The 16,259-nt window shown below is 55.5% G+C and overlaps 2 protein-coding genes across 2 annotated transcripts in view; one reads left to right on the top strand and one right to left on the bottom strand.

The window, feature by feature from the left end:
• Positions 1-54, top strand: part of SDCBP2 (syndecan binding protein 2) — a 2,492-nt gene extending 2,438 nt beyond the window's left edge. Inside the window, exon 7 of the mRNA XM_054391900.1 lies at positions 46-54. Coding sequence (XP_054247875.1) covers positions 46-54 — 9 coding nt within the window. The remainder of the gene's footprint in view (positions 1-45) is intronic.
• Positions 55-100: 46 nt separating this feature from the next.
• Positions 101-5,589, bottom strand: RAD21L1 (RAD21 cohesin complex component like 1). Its single transcript, XM_054391899.1, has 4 exons — positions 5,446-5,589; positions 3,815-3,944; positions 1,895-1,994; positions 101-221 (listed from the first exon to the last, which is right to left on the bottom strand). Exons 1-4 carry the CDS (start codon positions 5,587-5,589, stop codon positions 101-103), a joined length of 495 nt encoding a protein of 164 aa, XP_054247874.1.
• Positions 5,590-16,259: the final 10,670 nt, after the last annotated feature.

Here is a 16,259-nt window from a genome sequence, read left to right as displayed (position 1 = left end):
AATGCACTTTTAATGGTAGCTTTTACACATGTGCAAAGGACCCAGAGTGCATAAAATCCTCCATAAACCACACATTTCCATATGGAATATTTCTGATGCCTCAACTTCTCTCACCAAAGTTGCTGTCACAGAGAATTATGTTGCTTTCAAACCCCTCTGTGAGTGTGATGTCTTCAGCTCTGCTCTGGTTCAAGGAGAAATGGTCAACAACACTGATGGCACTGAAGGGGGAAAACAGAACAGGAAAGAGAGGGTGGAAAAGAAGAATCTGGTTCTGAGCAAATCCTTATCATAAAGCCCCAAAAGAGCTTCTGTTTCCTACAGCATGGGAAGTCCCCAGGCTGATCCTCACTGCTGTGGGCAGAGAACAGCCCTTTCCCCAAGCTATTCATGCTGGAGGCATTTAAGGTTAAATTCACTGCTTTGCATTCCCTCTTAAAACCTTTAAAAAAAAAAAGGCTATGGAAAACAGAAGCTGTGTGTTTATCAGAGCTGATAGACCCAAACCCCAGTGGAAATTCCTTATCCTGGACCTTTGGGGCCACCAGAGCCATCAGAAACACGTCTCAGCCTCCTGTTTTTATCAGTTTTTCTCTATTAATGTTGATTTGTGACAGAAAAAAACAAAGAAATGGGCTGGCTTTGCATCAGGAGCCAAGCTGAGTGCTGCTGATAAAGCAGGCTGGCCCCAAGGAGCATTGGAGCAGAAATTAAATGGTCGTACAATGGAACAGTGCAAGACTGAGTTACCCAGGGCTGTCTGGGTTGTACAGCAGGATCTGTACTTTTTAACACAAACGTAAATATAAACAGAAAAAGAAAAGGAAAGATAAATAATACAAATAAGAAATACTAATAGGAAAAGAAATAGAAATAGCAATAGAAACAGAAAAACAGACAAAGAAATAGAAATAAGAAATAAAACTAGAAATAAAAGTGGATTGGCCTGAGGTCAGAGGTTTGCAGCCTTTACTCAGCTAATTTAAAATCCTGAATTTTAAGTTCAGTTCATGATCTGTAAAACTCTGGTGATTAAATGGATTTCAAGGAGTTCTAGAAAAATACAATTCCTGTAGCTTGCAAAGCTGACCCAGAAGTCACAGAATTTCCAAATCTCAGCACGGTAGGGGCTGCAAGAGACCTTTGCAGCTCATCCAGTCCAACCCCTGCTCCAGCAGGACACTCACAGCAGCTTGCCCAGGAGCACAATGGCCAGGGGGGGCTGGAAACTCTCCAGAGAAGGAGACTCCACAACCTCTCTGGGCAGCCTGCTCCAGGGCTCTGCACCCTCACACCAAAGAAGTTTCTCCTCATGGATCCTCCTGGCTTCCACTTTGTGCCCATTGCCCCTTGGCCTATCCCTGGGCACCACTGAGCAGAGCCTGGCCCCAGCCTCTTGCCCCCACAGTTCCTTTAGCTCTTGCTGAGCATTGCTCAGATCCCCTCTGGGGCTGCTCTTCTCCAGGCTCTCAGCCCCAGGGCTCTCAGCCTTTGCTCCTCACAGAGCTGCTCCAGGCCCCTCAGCAGCTTTGGAGCCTCTGCTGGACTCTCTCCAGCAGTTCCCTGTCTCTCTTGACCTGGGGAGTCCAGAACTGAACCCAGTACTCCAACTATGGCCTCAGCAGGACAGAGTAGAGGAGAAGGAGAACCTCTCTTGTCCTGCTGGCCACACTCTTCTTCATGCACCCCAGGACACCATTGGCCTTCTTGGCCATGAGGGCACACTGCTGGCTCATGGGCAACTTGTAGTCCTCCAGCACTCCCAGGTCCTTCACAGGATTGTTAGTTCAGCTGAATTTAGTAGAATTCAGGTATCAAATCCAAACAATTCCATCTGATCAGATACTAGCTCTGCAAATACTAAATAATGAATAAAAACCAGAGAGGAATTTACTTCAGAGAAGGGAGTGGTGTCTCAAAATCGTGAAACTCTTCTGGCAATGTCACAGATTGATAAGCAGCCTCAAAATTCTCTTCTGGAAGGTCAACAAGACCTAAAAGAAGCAGATAACATAAAGTAAGTACCAATAAAATCAAGCCATGTTCTCCCAGGTAGGTATAAATAGTCTATAAAGCTGTCAGGAAGCTCTGCTGCTGTTTGAAATAACAGGAAAGGGAAAGATTAGGCCAAAGTGGGCTCCAAACCTTTCTTTCCCATGGATTTTAGAAGTGATATTTTTTTACAGACAAGCTCCAGAAGGACCTTAAATACTGCAGCAACCTGGGGTTTGTGAACAGCCACGTTAAGTTCCTGAAAGGTTCTCCCAGCTGACATCCAGCCTGGATTTTGTCACCCCACTGCAGATGAGTTATTGCCTGTTCTTTTTCTGCCCAGTCTCTACCTAATGCTGTTCCCCAGCATCAAAGAATTACACAGGGAGGCTGCACATAATCAGAGAATCCTGGAGCAGTTAGAGGGAGAAAGGGATTTCTGAAGGTCATCTCCTCCAGCCTTTCACACCAAACTGGGTTCACTTCTAAAGCAGATCAATTTAGATTGTCCCTGCTGATGGAGGAGACTCCAGAGCACCTCTGGACACCCTCTTTTGGAATGTGATCTCTTTTACCAAGATTCTTTTCTCCCCTTATATCCAGCTGGAGTCTGTTGCTGCAGTTGTGCCTTGTTCTTGTGCTGCACAGTCCTCTCTGGGCAGCTGCAGGGTGTGTGCAAACTATGGCACTGCAGTGCTGGTGTCTTCCAGAGATCCCCAGTTGTTTACAAATATTAACTGACAATGATAATTGATAAATTGAGAACGATTTATAGAACCCCTGACTGGTTTGTGGGGGAAGGGACCTTTCAAGGTCATCCAGTCCAAACCCCTGCAGTCTCCAGGAACATCCCCAACCAGAGCAGGTTACTCAGAGCTCCAACCAACCTGACCTGCAATGGGGCCAGGGATGGGACAGCTTCTGCCTCTCTGGGCAACCTGGGCCAGGCTCTCCCCACCCTCAGTGTCAAACATTTCTCCCTTCTGTCCAGCCCCAATCTCCCTCTTTGAGTTCAAACCATCACCTCTTGTCCTGTCTCAACAGGCCCTGCTCAGAAGTCTGTCCCCAGCTTTCTGGTTGCCCCCCTTAAGCACTGCAAGGCCACCAGAAGGTCTCCCTGGAGCTTTCTCTTCTCCAGACTGAACAACCCCAACTCTCTCAGCCTGGCCTCACAGCAGAGGGCTTCCAGCCCTCCCATTGCTGCTGTGGCCTCCTGGCCCTGCTCCAACAGGTCTCTGTGCTGAGGACTGCAGAGCTGGCCCCAGCACTGCAGGTAGGGTCTCAGCAGAGCAGAGGGGCAGAATCCCCTCCCTCTCTGATTTCCCAACCGAGAAGATCCTTGAGCAGATATTCACCATTCTGCAGACAGCCCAGGTCACAAAGCTCCCAAGGGCTGGCACCAGAAGCTGGTGTCCTGCTTCACTCCTTTTTTTAGGCAACAGTGCCTCCCCTTAGCAGAACAGGCACACAGCCTGCTGGAAAAGGATCCAGCCATTGTTGCTCCCTTCTCACTGGGTGCATGGCTGGAGCTCAAACACACGGTCAGATTTGGCACTGCCACCCTGTTGGACATGTTGTTGGTGTCATCAGCAATTAAATTTAATTAGCCAGCAAGGGAGGCTGAATTCAAGCTTCTTCTCAGAAGGCCACTTAAGATACTGCATCTTTTAATGGAGTTAGAGACCTGAAACAGCATGAATTAAGTCCAGCTGAACATCAGTGGTAGGCACTGGCATGGTCAATTCCCTAAAAATGTGGATTTAAGAGAAATATCCCAAATAGATTGTTGAAATGAGAGGTGTAGAAGCCACTGGGCACGTACCTGGGCGAAAGGCTGTCTTCATTTTAGTCAGAGCTTCACTACAGTCTGCCAAGAGGTACTTGGCTTTCCTGTGGTAAATCCTCACCACTCCCAGGAGCAAGTGCCCAGAGGTCCTCAGAGCTATTGTAAACTTTGGAGGGTTAAAAAAGTTGTGCAGGAGTTAATATTTGGGGGGAAAACCAAACCAAAGAAAACCAAAAACCACATTAAAATGAAAATATAGCACAGTAAGAGCAGAGCTCCATCAACACAAACCAGTGCAGAGATCTATGAAATTCAACAGGGATTTGCATTGAGAGAGGACCATGAACAGAAAGGAATTTTCAGAGCTGGGATCCTCAAGTTGCTTCTGCACCCAGACATCACCAGGAGTCCTGAACGTCACCATAACCCACAGAAAATGAAATGGTGGCTATCAAATACCAGGCAGGTATTTTGCCAGAGAAAATAAACCAATGTGCTCACCCCAGCTGAAAGCCTTGGAGCTGCTGAGCCATCAGTTAGTGGCACTGCAAATGTTCCTCACCCTTCCCTTGGATGCATTTGCAGCAGCAAAGCCAAGGACTGAGTCATGGGCAGTTGGCTGCTCCTGTCTGCACCTCCTCGAGCCATCCAGAGCCTCTCCCGAACACTGGTTGTGTTTAACTGTCTAAGGGCTTAGAATGGGGACCATGGAAGGAGGCCACTGAAAGTGGGGAAGAGATTGTTCCCCCACATTGGGCACTGGTGAGGCCACACCTCCAATATTAGTTTCAGGTTTGGCCACTCACTCCAAGAACAACATTGAGGGGCTGGAGCAGGTCCAGAGAAGGGCAATTGAACTGGGGAAGGGTCTGGAGAACAGGGCTGTGAAGGAGCAGCTGAGGCAGCTGAGGGTGTTCAGCCTGGAGAAAAGGAGGCTGAGGAGAGACCTTCTGACTCTGTACAGCTCCCTGAAAGGAGACTGGAGCCAGGTGGGAGTTGGTGTCTTCTCCCTAGAAACAAGTGATAGGAGTAGAGGAAATGAACTCAAGTTGCCCCAGGGGAGGTTTAGGTTGGACATGAGGAACAATTTTTTCCCCTTGAGGGTTGTCAAGGGCTGGCCCAGGCTGCCCTGGGCGGTGGTGGAGTCCCTGGAGGGGTTTCAAAGCCCTGGGGATGTGGTGCTGAGGGCCATGGTTTGGTGGTGCCATGGCAGTGCTGGGTTAAGGGTTGGGCTTCATGATCCTAAAGATCTTTTCCAACCCAAACAACTCTATGATCCTATGAACATTTCCTTACACTGTCCATGAAGCTGTGTCACAGATCTCCAGGAGTAAGGCAGAATCATAGAATCAATGAATGGCTTAGGTTGGAAAGGGACCTTCAGGATCTTTTACTCCAACCTCCCTGCCATGGGCAGGGACACCTCTCAAATGCTTTGGGTTGGAAGAGACCTTAGCAAGTAAACTATTGGCACCAGTGCCATTTGATGGGATGGAGATTTTTATCAGGGAACTGAATTAAAATCTGATTAGGAACGGACCTCACACTGCACTTGAAACAGCCACAGATTTGGTCAGCTAAGTGAGCCTCCATGACAGCACCAGCCCTGATGAGGATGGACACCTCTACCCCACACCTTTACCAGAAGATACCTCATCATTTCATACCTTTGGTGAGACGATCTTCTCAACTGTTGTCTCTAAATTGCACTCAAATATATGAGCTTTGGTGAGCTTCTTCTCCCAGTGGGCAGCCAGCCAGATTTTGGCCAAGGGCCCACGCTTGTTGATGAGCAGATGCATGTAGAACATGGTGCCTGGGGTGAGGGTCACACAGCCTGACCCCACTCCCAAGCAGCTTCTCAGGCTGCTCTTCCACGAGGAGAAAGGTCCTGGGGCATGAAGCAGGGAGAGGGATTTAGTGGAATCCTGAAGGGATGGAAGGAACCAGGTGGGTGCTGAGGGGATAAGAGGATTTAGGGGGACTGTGAGGCAATGGGGAGTATTTGGCAGGACCTGAGGGGATGAGGTTATCCAGCCAGGCACTGAGGGGATGGGAGAGGGATTTAGTGGGAGCCTGAGGGGATGGGGGCACCCAGTTGGGTGCTGAAGGGATGGGGGGTTTAGAGGGATATGAGGGGATGAGGAGACCCAGCCAGGCACTGAGGGAATTTGGTGGGAACCTGAGGGGGACGAGACAGGGCAGAGGTAATGGGACTGAGAGAATGGAGGGGACGCAGTCAGGCCCTGAAGGGATGAGAGGATTTAACAGGACCTAAGGGGATGAGGGGACCCAGTGGGATGCTGAGGGGACAAGGGGGATTTAGAGGGAGCTGAGGGGATGGGGGAACCCAGCCAGGCACTGAGCAGATTTGGTGGGACCCTGAGGGGATGGGGCAGGGGGATTTAGTGGGGCCTGAGGGGATCCAGCCAGGCCCCGAGGGGACTGGGGGGGGGGATTTAGAGGGATCTGAGGGGATGGAGGGACCCAACCAGGCACTGAAGGGGTGAGAGGATTTAGTGGGACCCTGAAAGGACAGAAGATCTGGCAGGACCCTGAGGGGCTGGGCAGGGGGCTTCGTGGGGGCTGAGGAAACAGGGGGATCCCCTCAGGCACAGGGGGATGAGAGGAGACAGCTGGATGCTGAGGGTGTAAGGGGGATCTAGAGGGATCCAAGGGGATGGTGGATCCACAGTAGGGATCTACCGGGGCCTGAAGGGACCAGGGGGATCTGGTGGGCTCTGAGGGGATGGGGGCAAGGTCCCGTCGGGTGCTGAGGCAAAGGGTGAGGAGGATTCGGCGGGACCCTGGTGGGCTGGAGGGACCCTGAGGGACCCAGCCAGGCACTAAGCAAACAGCGGCAGGTTGAGCGGGGCCGGGCAGAGATGAGGGAGCCAGCGAGGTGCAGAGGGCACCTGGCCGGGCTCCGCGGTGTCTCCGGGACCCTCCCGAGACACGGCGGCTCCTGAGCGTTCCCGCCAAAAGCGGGAGGGGGCGCGCGGCGGCGGCAGCTCGCGGGGCCGGTCCCCACCGCTCCCGGCACGACCAGCGCTGAGCCGACAGCCCCCCGAGATCGGCGGAAGGAGACCCCCAGTGCCTTTGCAGGCCCTGCGCCCGATGTTGGCGGGGCTGGGGGGATCGGAGGGGCCCTGTGTGCACCCAGAGGCATGGCACGGCACGGCACGGCACGGCGACACACACCGGAGACCCCCGGGCTGGTGTAAATAACCTCCCGCTCCGTGCCCTGCTGGGACTGCAGGGACCTGCACACACCCCCGGGAGTACGATGCTGCTCACCTCATTTCAGATGCACGGAGAGCATTTGCACAGACTTCTCCTCTTTCGTCTTTTTCCTTCTCCTTCTTCTCCTTTTTCATCTCCTTCTCCATCTCCTCTTCCTTCTTCTCCTTCACCTCCTTTTCCTCATTCTGCTTTTTCCTTCTCCTTCTTTCTTATTATTTTCTCTTTTCTTTTCCTTCTTCTTTCCTTTCTTCCTCATCTTCTTCATCTCCTTTTCCCCATTCTGCTTTTTCCTTCTCCTTCTTCTTTCTTCTTCTTGTCCTTCTTCCTTTTCTCCTTTATCTCCTTTTCCTCATTCTGCTTTTTCCTTCTCCTTCTTCTTCTTCTTCTCTTTCATCTCCTTTTCCTCATTCTGCTTTTTCCTTCTCCTTATTCTTCCTTCTTTTCTCTTTCATCTCCTTTTCCTCGTTCTGCTTTTTCCTTCTCCTCCTTCTTTTCTTTCTTCTTCTTCTCCTTCTCCTTCTCCCAGCTTCTTATGAGAAGCATCTGGAGCAACTGGAAGCAGCACGTGCCCAGGTGGCCAAGAAGCCCACCAGCATCCTGGCTTGGATCAGCAGCAGTGTGACCAGCAGGACCAGGGCAGGGGTTGTCCCCCTGTGCTCAGCACTGGTGAAGCCACACATCCACTTTTGGGCCCCTCACTCCAAGGATATTGAGGGGCTGTCTTTCTCTGCAGGTGAGCAGGTCCTGTGTGGCTGCTAAACCTGTCTTACTGCAGGGAGTTTGCAGAAAGGGAGGAAAAAGGAAAATAAAAATAAAGAGCTTGAGATCTGATGGCATGGCAAGGGTTTAAGAGAGCCAAGGACTGCAGCTACCCACCTGTGTCAGCCACCCTGAGGAGAGAAGGCAGCTGTTTGCACACTGACATCTCATCTCTGAGGGGGAAAAATGAGTTTCTGAGCCTTCCCCATGCATTGTTTTCCATCCAGGCAGAGCACAGCCAGTCTCCTGGTGCCCCTGAGCTGTGGTTGTTGCTGTACCACAAGGTCCCTGTGGTGTTCTCCATCTCCCTGCGACCTGCTGTTAGCTGTAGATAATTAGATCTCAATTAGCACCAGGAAAGTTTTGAACCTCTTCCCAGTACGACTCTGCAGCTGGTCTTGGGGGGCAGGCAGGTCTCTGTGCCTCCAGCTGCCCTTGGGGTACCCTGGGCTGGGGCTGTTTGGGGAAGGAGAGGGGGTTCTGCTAGAAAAGATCCTTGGAGTCAAGGTAAGACTTGATGTGGCCCTGGGCAGCCTGCTCTAGTTGGAGATGTCCCAGCTGGCTGCAGGGGGGTTGGACAAGTTGACCTTTGAGGGTCCCTTCCCACTCAATGCAATCTGTGAATCAGGCACCCCAAATGAGGACCTTGAGGAGCACCCTGTGAGCCCTGCAGCAGGCAAACACTGCCCCTGCAAGGGCACAGAGCCTGCTCAGGCACACAGCACCCTGCAAGAGGGAAATGACCCACACCAGTGCCAGCTCCAGCCCTGCCCAGTACCAAGGCTGACCTCCAGCCAGCCTTGCCTACCTCATGGGTGGCACCAGCTCCTGGTGATACTTGGCAGGATCAGAAGCCACACAGGCATCCTTGTGTGCATGGGGAGCACCAGGGTGCCACCTTCATGGTATGCAGGGACTGGCAGTGCCAGGAAGGGAGGCCGTAATGTGCCAGGAACCTCTGGCCCTGGCAAACTGGATCTTCCCACTGGTGTGGAGCCAGCTGCTGGCTGCTGAATTGCCCGGCTGCTTTTTTCCCCTGCCCTCCAAGTCACCTTGAGCCGTGCCAGCATCAAAGAGACAGAACTGAAAGCACTGCTGTGGTGGGGCTGGATCAAGGGCAGCACTGCCAGCGGGCACTGGGCACCCCCAGCAGCCTGGCACACCCCAAATCTGGGCTGTGCTGCATGGGGTTGCACTGAGGACAGAGACAGGTTGAGATCTCTCCCAGCTCACTCCCACTCCTGCTCCTGATGTTTCCTAAGCTGGCTCCAGCCTCCTGTTTGCTATCCCTCTCATCCCCATTTAATCATTTTGGCTGAGCAGTGGCATGTCCCTCTCTCCAGCAGCTCTGTCCCCCAGTCCCTTGCCCTGATCCATCTCCCTCCTCCTCCTTCTCCCATGTCTTCCCAAGCCCTCAGCCTCTCCCCTCCAGCTCTCCTGCAGATTCATTGTGAATTTTGGCAGCACTGCCTCTGACCTTGGCTGGCTCCCTCCTCTCTTTGCTCCTGCGCTGGCAGCATAAATCTTCTCTGTCTCCATCTCTCCTCCCCTTCCTTCAGTGCCGGTACCCAGGGACACAGCAGCCTCTGCCAGTCCTCAGACCCACACTCAGCCTGCCCAGGACTGGGCTGGAGAAGGCTTCTGGGCTGCCCACCCCATGTCCTCCAGCCCTACAAAGACCATCTCCCTGCTCTCACCCAGCAAAAGCAGCAATGGGTGCAGGATGTGTCCCTCCACCTCGCCCATTGCAGTGTCCTCTCGAGCATCTCTGTAGGGTTGGGGCTCAGAAGCAGCCGCCCTGGGATTGAGGACACCTTGATCCCACGGCACCTCCAGACTCAGGGGCTCATCCATGACTGTATCCAAAGGGGAGGATTTGTCAGGGCTCTGAGCAGATGGGGTGGCACAGTTGGGCAGTGAGGGCACAAAGAGGATTTAGTGGAGTCTGAGGGGATGGGGGACCCAAATGGGTGCTGAGGGGACAGAGGGCTTTGGTGAGACCCTGAGGGGATGGGGAGCATCCAGCCCTGAGAGGATGGGGGGAACTTAGTGAGACCCTGAGGGAATGAGTGGACCTAGCCAGGCATAGAAGGGGTGAGAGGATTTAGTGGGACCTTGAGGGGATGAAGGAATGTGGTGGCACATCTGCATGAGTGGCTCTGCCCCCCCACTCCCCAGCCTGGCATCAGCACCCTGGGCACCCCTGGGCACATCATCAGCCACAGGGTTTGGATATTCCAAAACAGAGGGCTCTGCTCAGGAGCAGGCAGCACCATTCCTGGTTTTCCCAGGGAATTCAGCAATGCTGGAGGCAGCAGGGGCTCAGCACTGGCACATTCTCCTCCTCCCTGCCCGTCTGTTGGCAGGGCTGCTCCAGATCCATCTTTTCCTGCTGCTTTGGGACAATCTGTGTCCCGTGACCTACTTGTCTCCAAGCATCTCCTGCCTTCCGGTGGAGTGGGTTGGTCCTGAAACCTCTCTAGATGTGGTGAACGTGGCAGGATGCACTCACATTTATTTTTAATTCTGCTTCTCTCTCTCTCGGCCCAGTTCTGGATGCATCCCCAGGGATGCTGAGCTGGGAAGCCTCTGCTGATGGAGCAGTGAAGTGGGGGGGGGGGGGGGGGGGGGGGGGGGGGGGTCGTGGCACACACAAAACCTCCACCACAAACCTAAAAAAACAAACCATAAAATCATTTCTACCTCTGCCCCTGCCATGGCTGGGAGAGCCCAACCCAGCCCACAGCCCCTGGGCACCTTTTTGGGTACCCATGAAGGTAGCAGTTGGCATCAGCTGTGATGGGAACAACATCTTGCGGGGGGGGGAACCTGCAAACCCAGTTTGCTGAACAAGGGATTCAAAGAGACAGAAAACCTTCCCAGGGCACCTGGGAGGAAAAATGATCAAAATGAGAGAAAATAGGTAAAAAATTATCCAGAGGTGAGTTATCCAGAGGTGAATTACCCAGAGGTGAACTACCCAGAGGCTGTCTTTAACAGAAGCTTTAGTGTAATGAGGGAGGTGTCCAAGGAAGGATAATGTTGTCACCTGTCATTGAGCAGAAGCCAGAAGCTGGTCCTGCTGAGACCATGCCAGCAGTAGTGCCCAGATTGGTGCAGAACCTGCCCAGCCCTCAGCCTGGCACCCTTGGAAGACACAAATAAAGCCCTGAAGCCTCCTGCTCAGCTTTGTCTGCATTTCATAAAACCAGAGAATTATTTAGGTTGCCAAAGACCTTGAAGACCATCGAGGTCAGCCCCTTCCTGTGGCATGAAACAGGTGGCAGGAGACTCCCATCTGCTGTCCCCACGCAGGAGAAGTCCTGGCACCGTGGGTGGCACAGAGCATAGCAGGAGTTGTTGTGCCAGGGGGATAGGGTGCAGGGGATGGAGGGTGCAGGGGATGGGGAAGTCCAGAGCACAGGACTTGAAGGGTTCAGGATGCAGGGCAGGAGAGGATCCCGGGTGCAGGACACAGAAGGTCCAGGGCACACACAGGGGTCCCTGATGAGGGTCCCTGATGGGGGTCCCTGTTGGAAATAGGGGGTGCATAGAGAGGTCCCTTTTGAGGGTGCACGGAGGGGTCCCTGTTGCAAGTGGGGGTGCACAGAGGGGTCCCTTTTGGGGGTGCACGGAGAGGTCCCTTTCGGGGTCCGTGTTTCAGGAGCGGAGGTGCACGGAGGGGTCTCTGTGGCAGACGAGGGGGTGCTCAGCCGGTGCCGGTGTGCAACCGGGAGTGTGTGCATGTGTGTGGCCCCGCCGGTGTGTACGTGTGTGTGCGTGCACCGGCGGGGCTGGCAGCCCGGGACACCCACCGCCCGCCCCGCCCGCCGCCGCGGCTGCACCGGCACTGGTACCGGCACCGGCCCTGGCCCTGGGAACAGGGGACGCGGCGCGGGTAGGAAACTCGGGGAAGGAGGGAGACGGAAGTGTAAGGAGGCAGATTGTTGCGGGAAGCCCGAAGCGGGAGCGGAGAAAACAGGAGCGGGACCCCATCTCGGTGCGGGAAGAGGGGAGGTTGGGTGCGCTCCGGGGCACCGGAGGGGACAACCCGGCGGGGTCACAGCGACACGAGTCCTCGGGGGGGTCAGCTCGGTTCAGGGAGGCGTGCGGTAGGAGTACGGTTTGGGGAGGGGAAGAGTCGGGTGGGTACGTACCCGGTTCGAGGAGGCAGGTACCGGGCAGAGGGAACGGGAGCACCCCGGTGCGGCGACCTGGGTCCTGGGGGGCAGCCTGGTTCGGGGATCCGGCTTCGGGGAGGGACGACATCCCAATTCGGGGACTCGGGTCCGGGAGCATCCCGGTACGGGGAGCCGGTACCGGGGAGGCGGGAGCATCCCTGGGAGGGGGGCCGGTGCCGAGGAGGGTGGAGCATTCCGGTGCTGGGAATCGGTACCTGGGAGGGAGAGCATCCCGGTCCGGTTCCACCGCTCACCTCTGGCTGCGCAGGCCGGCGGCGGCTCCATGGCGTCCCCGCGGGCGGCGGAGCTGCGGAGCCCGGGCGAGGCGGCGGCAGAGGCGGGTCCAGTCGGTGCCATCCCCGGGGGTCCTGGTGCGGGCCCGGGGCTGGCGCTGGCGTTGGGCTGCGCGTTGAGCGGCGCGGCGCTGGTTGTGCTGGCCGGGGCCATTCCCCGGGCCGCCCGGCCCGACCCGACGGTACCGGCGCGGCAGATGGAGCGGCTGGAGGAACGGGCGGCTCGGCTCCGCGCCCGCCTCGACCGCTGCACGGTGGCGGGGTTGGCGTTGCTGGCCCTCGGTGGGCTGCTACTCGCCGCCCTGCTCCTGGCCGCCGCCGCCGCCCGCCGCCGCGCCCGGGCCGCCCGCCGTACCGGAGGTACCTACGGATCGGTGCGGCTGCGGCTGCGGCGGGTGTCGGCCGAGGGGACGCGGGCGCTGCTGGAGAGCCAGCTCAGCCCCCCGGTACAGCCCCCCGAGGGGCCGGGCTCCTAGCCCCCCTCCCCATGCCCTTGGGACCCCCTCCCCGGTGGCAGAAGTGGGGTTCCTCTCGCCACACCCCAACACCGGCGCCACCCAGGGAGGCTCCGTCTGTGCCCACTTGCCAGCCTTTGGACGCCTTGGTCACCTCCCTCGATCCTTCTGGGATGCACAGGACGTCCAGAAGCACCGGAGAGAGGTGGCTTTGGGGTGCTTTGGGTGCCCCCCACCCACCCAATGCCTTGGGACACTGCATTCACCCTTCAGAACCGTCCTGGCCAGGGTCCTGCCCACCAGTGCCAGGGCAGCATGGCCTTGGGACACCCACTTGCCTCTCTGGCACCTTCCTGTATGGAGTCCTTCCCACCAGCATCAGGACAATGTGGCCTTGGGACACCCTGCTCATCCCTAGTACCTTCCTGACAGGGTCCTGCCCACCAGCACCAGGGCAGCAGCACCTTCAAGATACCTGTGGGATTTTGGTGCCACGGCTGGTCACAGCCTGGACCTGAGGCCACGCTCCCAGCCAGCTGCTCCTCTTGGGTATGGAGCTTCCCATGTTCTGCCACCAGTGACCTTTCTTAGCAATAGTTTCTCATCAGACTCTGGAGGGCAGGGTTGGCACTTGCACTGCTCTGGGCAGGAGCCTGGGCACTGGCTCTGAGGCAGGGTCCAGCCTCCTGCCACCACCACTGCCCCATCTGGAGAGTGGGATGAAAGCCAGGACATAGTCTGCACCATGATGAGGATCCCACACTGTGCCAAGGATCCTGCACCATGCCAAGGATCTCACGCCATGCCGAGGATCCTGCACTGTGACAAGAATCCTGCTCTGTGACAAGAATCCCCACAGCATGCCAAGGATCCCACACAGTGCCAAGGATCTTTCACTGTGATGAGGATCCTGTGCCATGCTGAGGGTGCCACACTGTGCTGAGGATCCCAAACCATGCTGAGGATCCCAAACCATGCAGAAGATACCAAACAATGCTGAGGATCCCACATTGTGCCAAGCATCCCTCTCCCACCAGTGACCCCAGAATGTCCTCCTTAAAATTCATGGTGCTCTGTCCAGAGGAGAAAGGACAACTCCCAGTGCTCGGAATGCCACGGCTCTCCTGTGCCATCAGGCAGCTCTGCCCACTGGGTACCCATGCCCAGGCTTTCTGGGGCCATTGTCTGTGGTGTGGAGGTAAAACCATGCCTGGGGAATTAAACATGAAGCATCATTAAAGCACAACGTGGTGTGGAAAGAGAAATTGGTGTGAGCAGGATGTGGAGCCAGGGAAATCATTATCCCGCAGGAAAATGCAGAGCCACACAGGTAGGGGCTGGCAGGAGCTGCCACCACTTTCCAACCCAGCCCATAAATTATTCACTTCAAACGGTTCTAGGTGGAGACAAACCTCTCCAGACTACCCCACAGGAGAGGGAAGTGGTTTATAGAGGTGGTGGCTCAGGTTTTCTCCCAGGGCTTCCCCCCTGGGGTGCTGGGGATGACATCCTCTGCCTGCTGGATTCACTTTGGAAGGGCCATGTGCCATTCTCCCTGTCACTGTCCCCCAGCCACACTCTGTAACAAGGAAACAACCTTGAACGGCCTCCTGCCTGCAGTCCTGGCACCCTGGCACCTCCCCCTGGCTTAACTTGGGGTGAAATAGGGAGTTGTACTCTGCTGGTCCCCAAATGGGCATCACCTCTTCCTGCACCCCTGGGCAAACAGGAAAATCTGAGGGGTCAAACAGAGGGGCCAAGAAGGGCAGGGGGAGCAAACACCATCGTGGAGGGCCTGATCTTGAGGGTGGGAGGAAGGGGAGGAAGGGGAAGAAAGGTCTCAAGCAGGGTCTGCCAGGAAAGCCCTGGGTGTTTTCAAGGGGAAGGCAGAAGCCCCTCCTGCAGCTCTCAGTGCTGTCTCTGTGAGCCTGGATTACAAACTGAACACATTAGAGAGGAGAAATCATCCTCATCAGTCTTTGTCACTCTAAACAAGATGGAAAGGGACTTCCTGGGCTGCAAGGCTGAGCCTGGTTGGAGCTTCCATCTGCTGAGCACCTGAGAAATCCTGCTGTGGATTGGAGCAGGAGGCTGCTCAAGAGGCTCAGTGGGAAGGGGCTGCCACTGCTTTGTCAGCAGCTTGCTGGGTCTTGAGGACCTGCAGGCATGGGGATAAATCCTCCCAGTTGAGAGCTGTGTATCTAAGGTGAACAAAATGCACTGAGGAAAGAATGATGGAATGGTTTGGGTTGGAAATGACCTTTAGAGGTCATGCAGTCCAACCCCCCTGCAGTCCCCAGGGACATCCCCAACCAGAGCAGGTTGCTCCCAGCCCCAAACAACCTGAGCTGCAATGGTGCCAGGGATGGGGCAGCTCCCACCTCTCTGGACAATCCATTCCAGGAAGGCCATTAGAGAAGCTCTCCCATCAAGTGCTCCAGGACTGGGTGTCTTTAGGGGTGTCTCCACTTGTGCCAGGGTAGGAGCAAAGAGGTAAGGGCCCAGAGCACCTTTCCCAGTCCCATAGAATGGGGGCTGCTTTGTTTTCCTTCACTGGTTCCTCCCTCACACCCTAGATGGAATCCCAGGGCTGGAGCATCATCTGTGGGGTAATTAACAGCACCAGGGGCAGGTGCTGCTGGGCTGGGTGGGCTGGCAGATGGCCTGAAGGACTCTCCAGGGATTTCAAGCCATTCCAAATAATCCAGAGCCTTTCTTCAAACGTGAGGTGGAAGCAGCTCGCCAGAGGAGGGAGGGTTGTGCCTGTGCCAAGAGCACACACGACAGCCCTGCCTCCCCCGAAAACCACCCCACAGAGTGCTGCTGCTCTGCTGCTTTGCATGTTAATGATTTGTGTCAGGGAATCACAGCATGGTTTGGGGTGGAAGAGAGCTCTGAGATCATGGAGTCCAACCCTTAACCCAGCACTGCCAGGGCACCACCAAACCATGGCCCTCAGCACCACAGCTACTCAGCTCTGAAACCCCTCCAGGCCTTAACAACCCTCAAGGGGAAGAAATTTTTCCTCATGTCCAACCTGAATATCCCACAGGGCAGCTTGAGTCCATTTTCTCTCATCCTGTTGCTTGTTCCTTGGGAGAAGAAACCAACCCCCACCCAGCTCCAGCCTCCTCTCAGGGAGCTGTACAGAGCCAGAAGGTCTCCCCTCAGCCTCCTCTTCTCCAGGCTGAACACCCCCAGCTCCCTCAGCAGGTTAACTGTAGCTTTGGGCACTAACAGCTGCCATGGGGATAGGGACACACAGCTGGAGGCCCAACTCTTGCATGGTGGAAGCCCTCAGCCATGCTCAGGCATTGGGGTCTGTGCTCCCCACCAGCCCTGTGAATGGAGCAAAAAACATCCTTGGGATCACTGGTCCCCAGGAGCCACCTTTGCTGTGCCCCAGGCATATCCGTAGTGGCCTTTGGGTGTGACCTGCAATGGTCTCATCAAGGGTGGGAGGCAAGAGGCTGGGGCCAGACTCTTGTCAGTGGTGCCCAGGGACAGGACAAGGGGCAAGAGGCACAGACTGGAAACCAGGAGGTTCCAT

Source organism: Indicator indicator, chromosome 24, assembly GCF_027791375.1.
Source record: "Indicator indicator isolate 239-I01 chromosome 24, UM_Iind_1.1, whole genome shotgun sequence".
NCBI lineage: Eukaryota > Metazoa > Chordata > Aves > Piciformes > Indicatoridae > Indicator > Indicator indicator.
This window is presented reverse-complemented; position numbering and strand designations above follow the sequence as displayed.

Excerpts from the sequence above, each read along its gene's own strand:
- RAD21L1 (XM_054391899.1), bottom strand. The coding sequence starts at position 5,589 with ATGTTCTACATGCATCTGCTCATCAACAAGCGTGGGCCCTTGGCCAAA. Across the intron at positions 1,995-3,814 it reads GAAGACAGCCTTTCGCCCAG|GTCTTGTTGACCTTCCAGAA; the intron begins GTACGTGCCCAG and ends TGCTTCTTTTAG. Across the intron at positions 222-1,894 it reads ACACCACTCCCTTCTCTGAA|TGCCATCAGTGTTGTTGACC; the intron begins GTAAATTCCTCT and ends TTCCCCCTTCAG.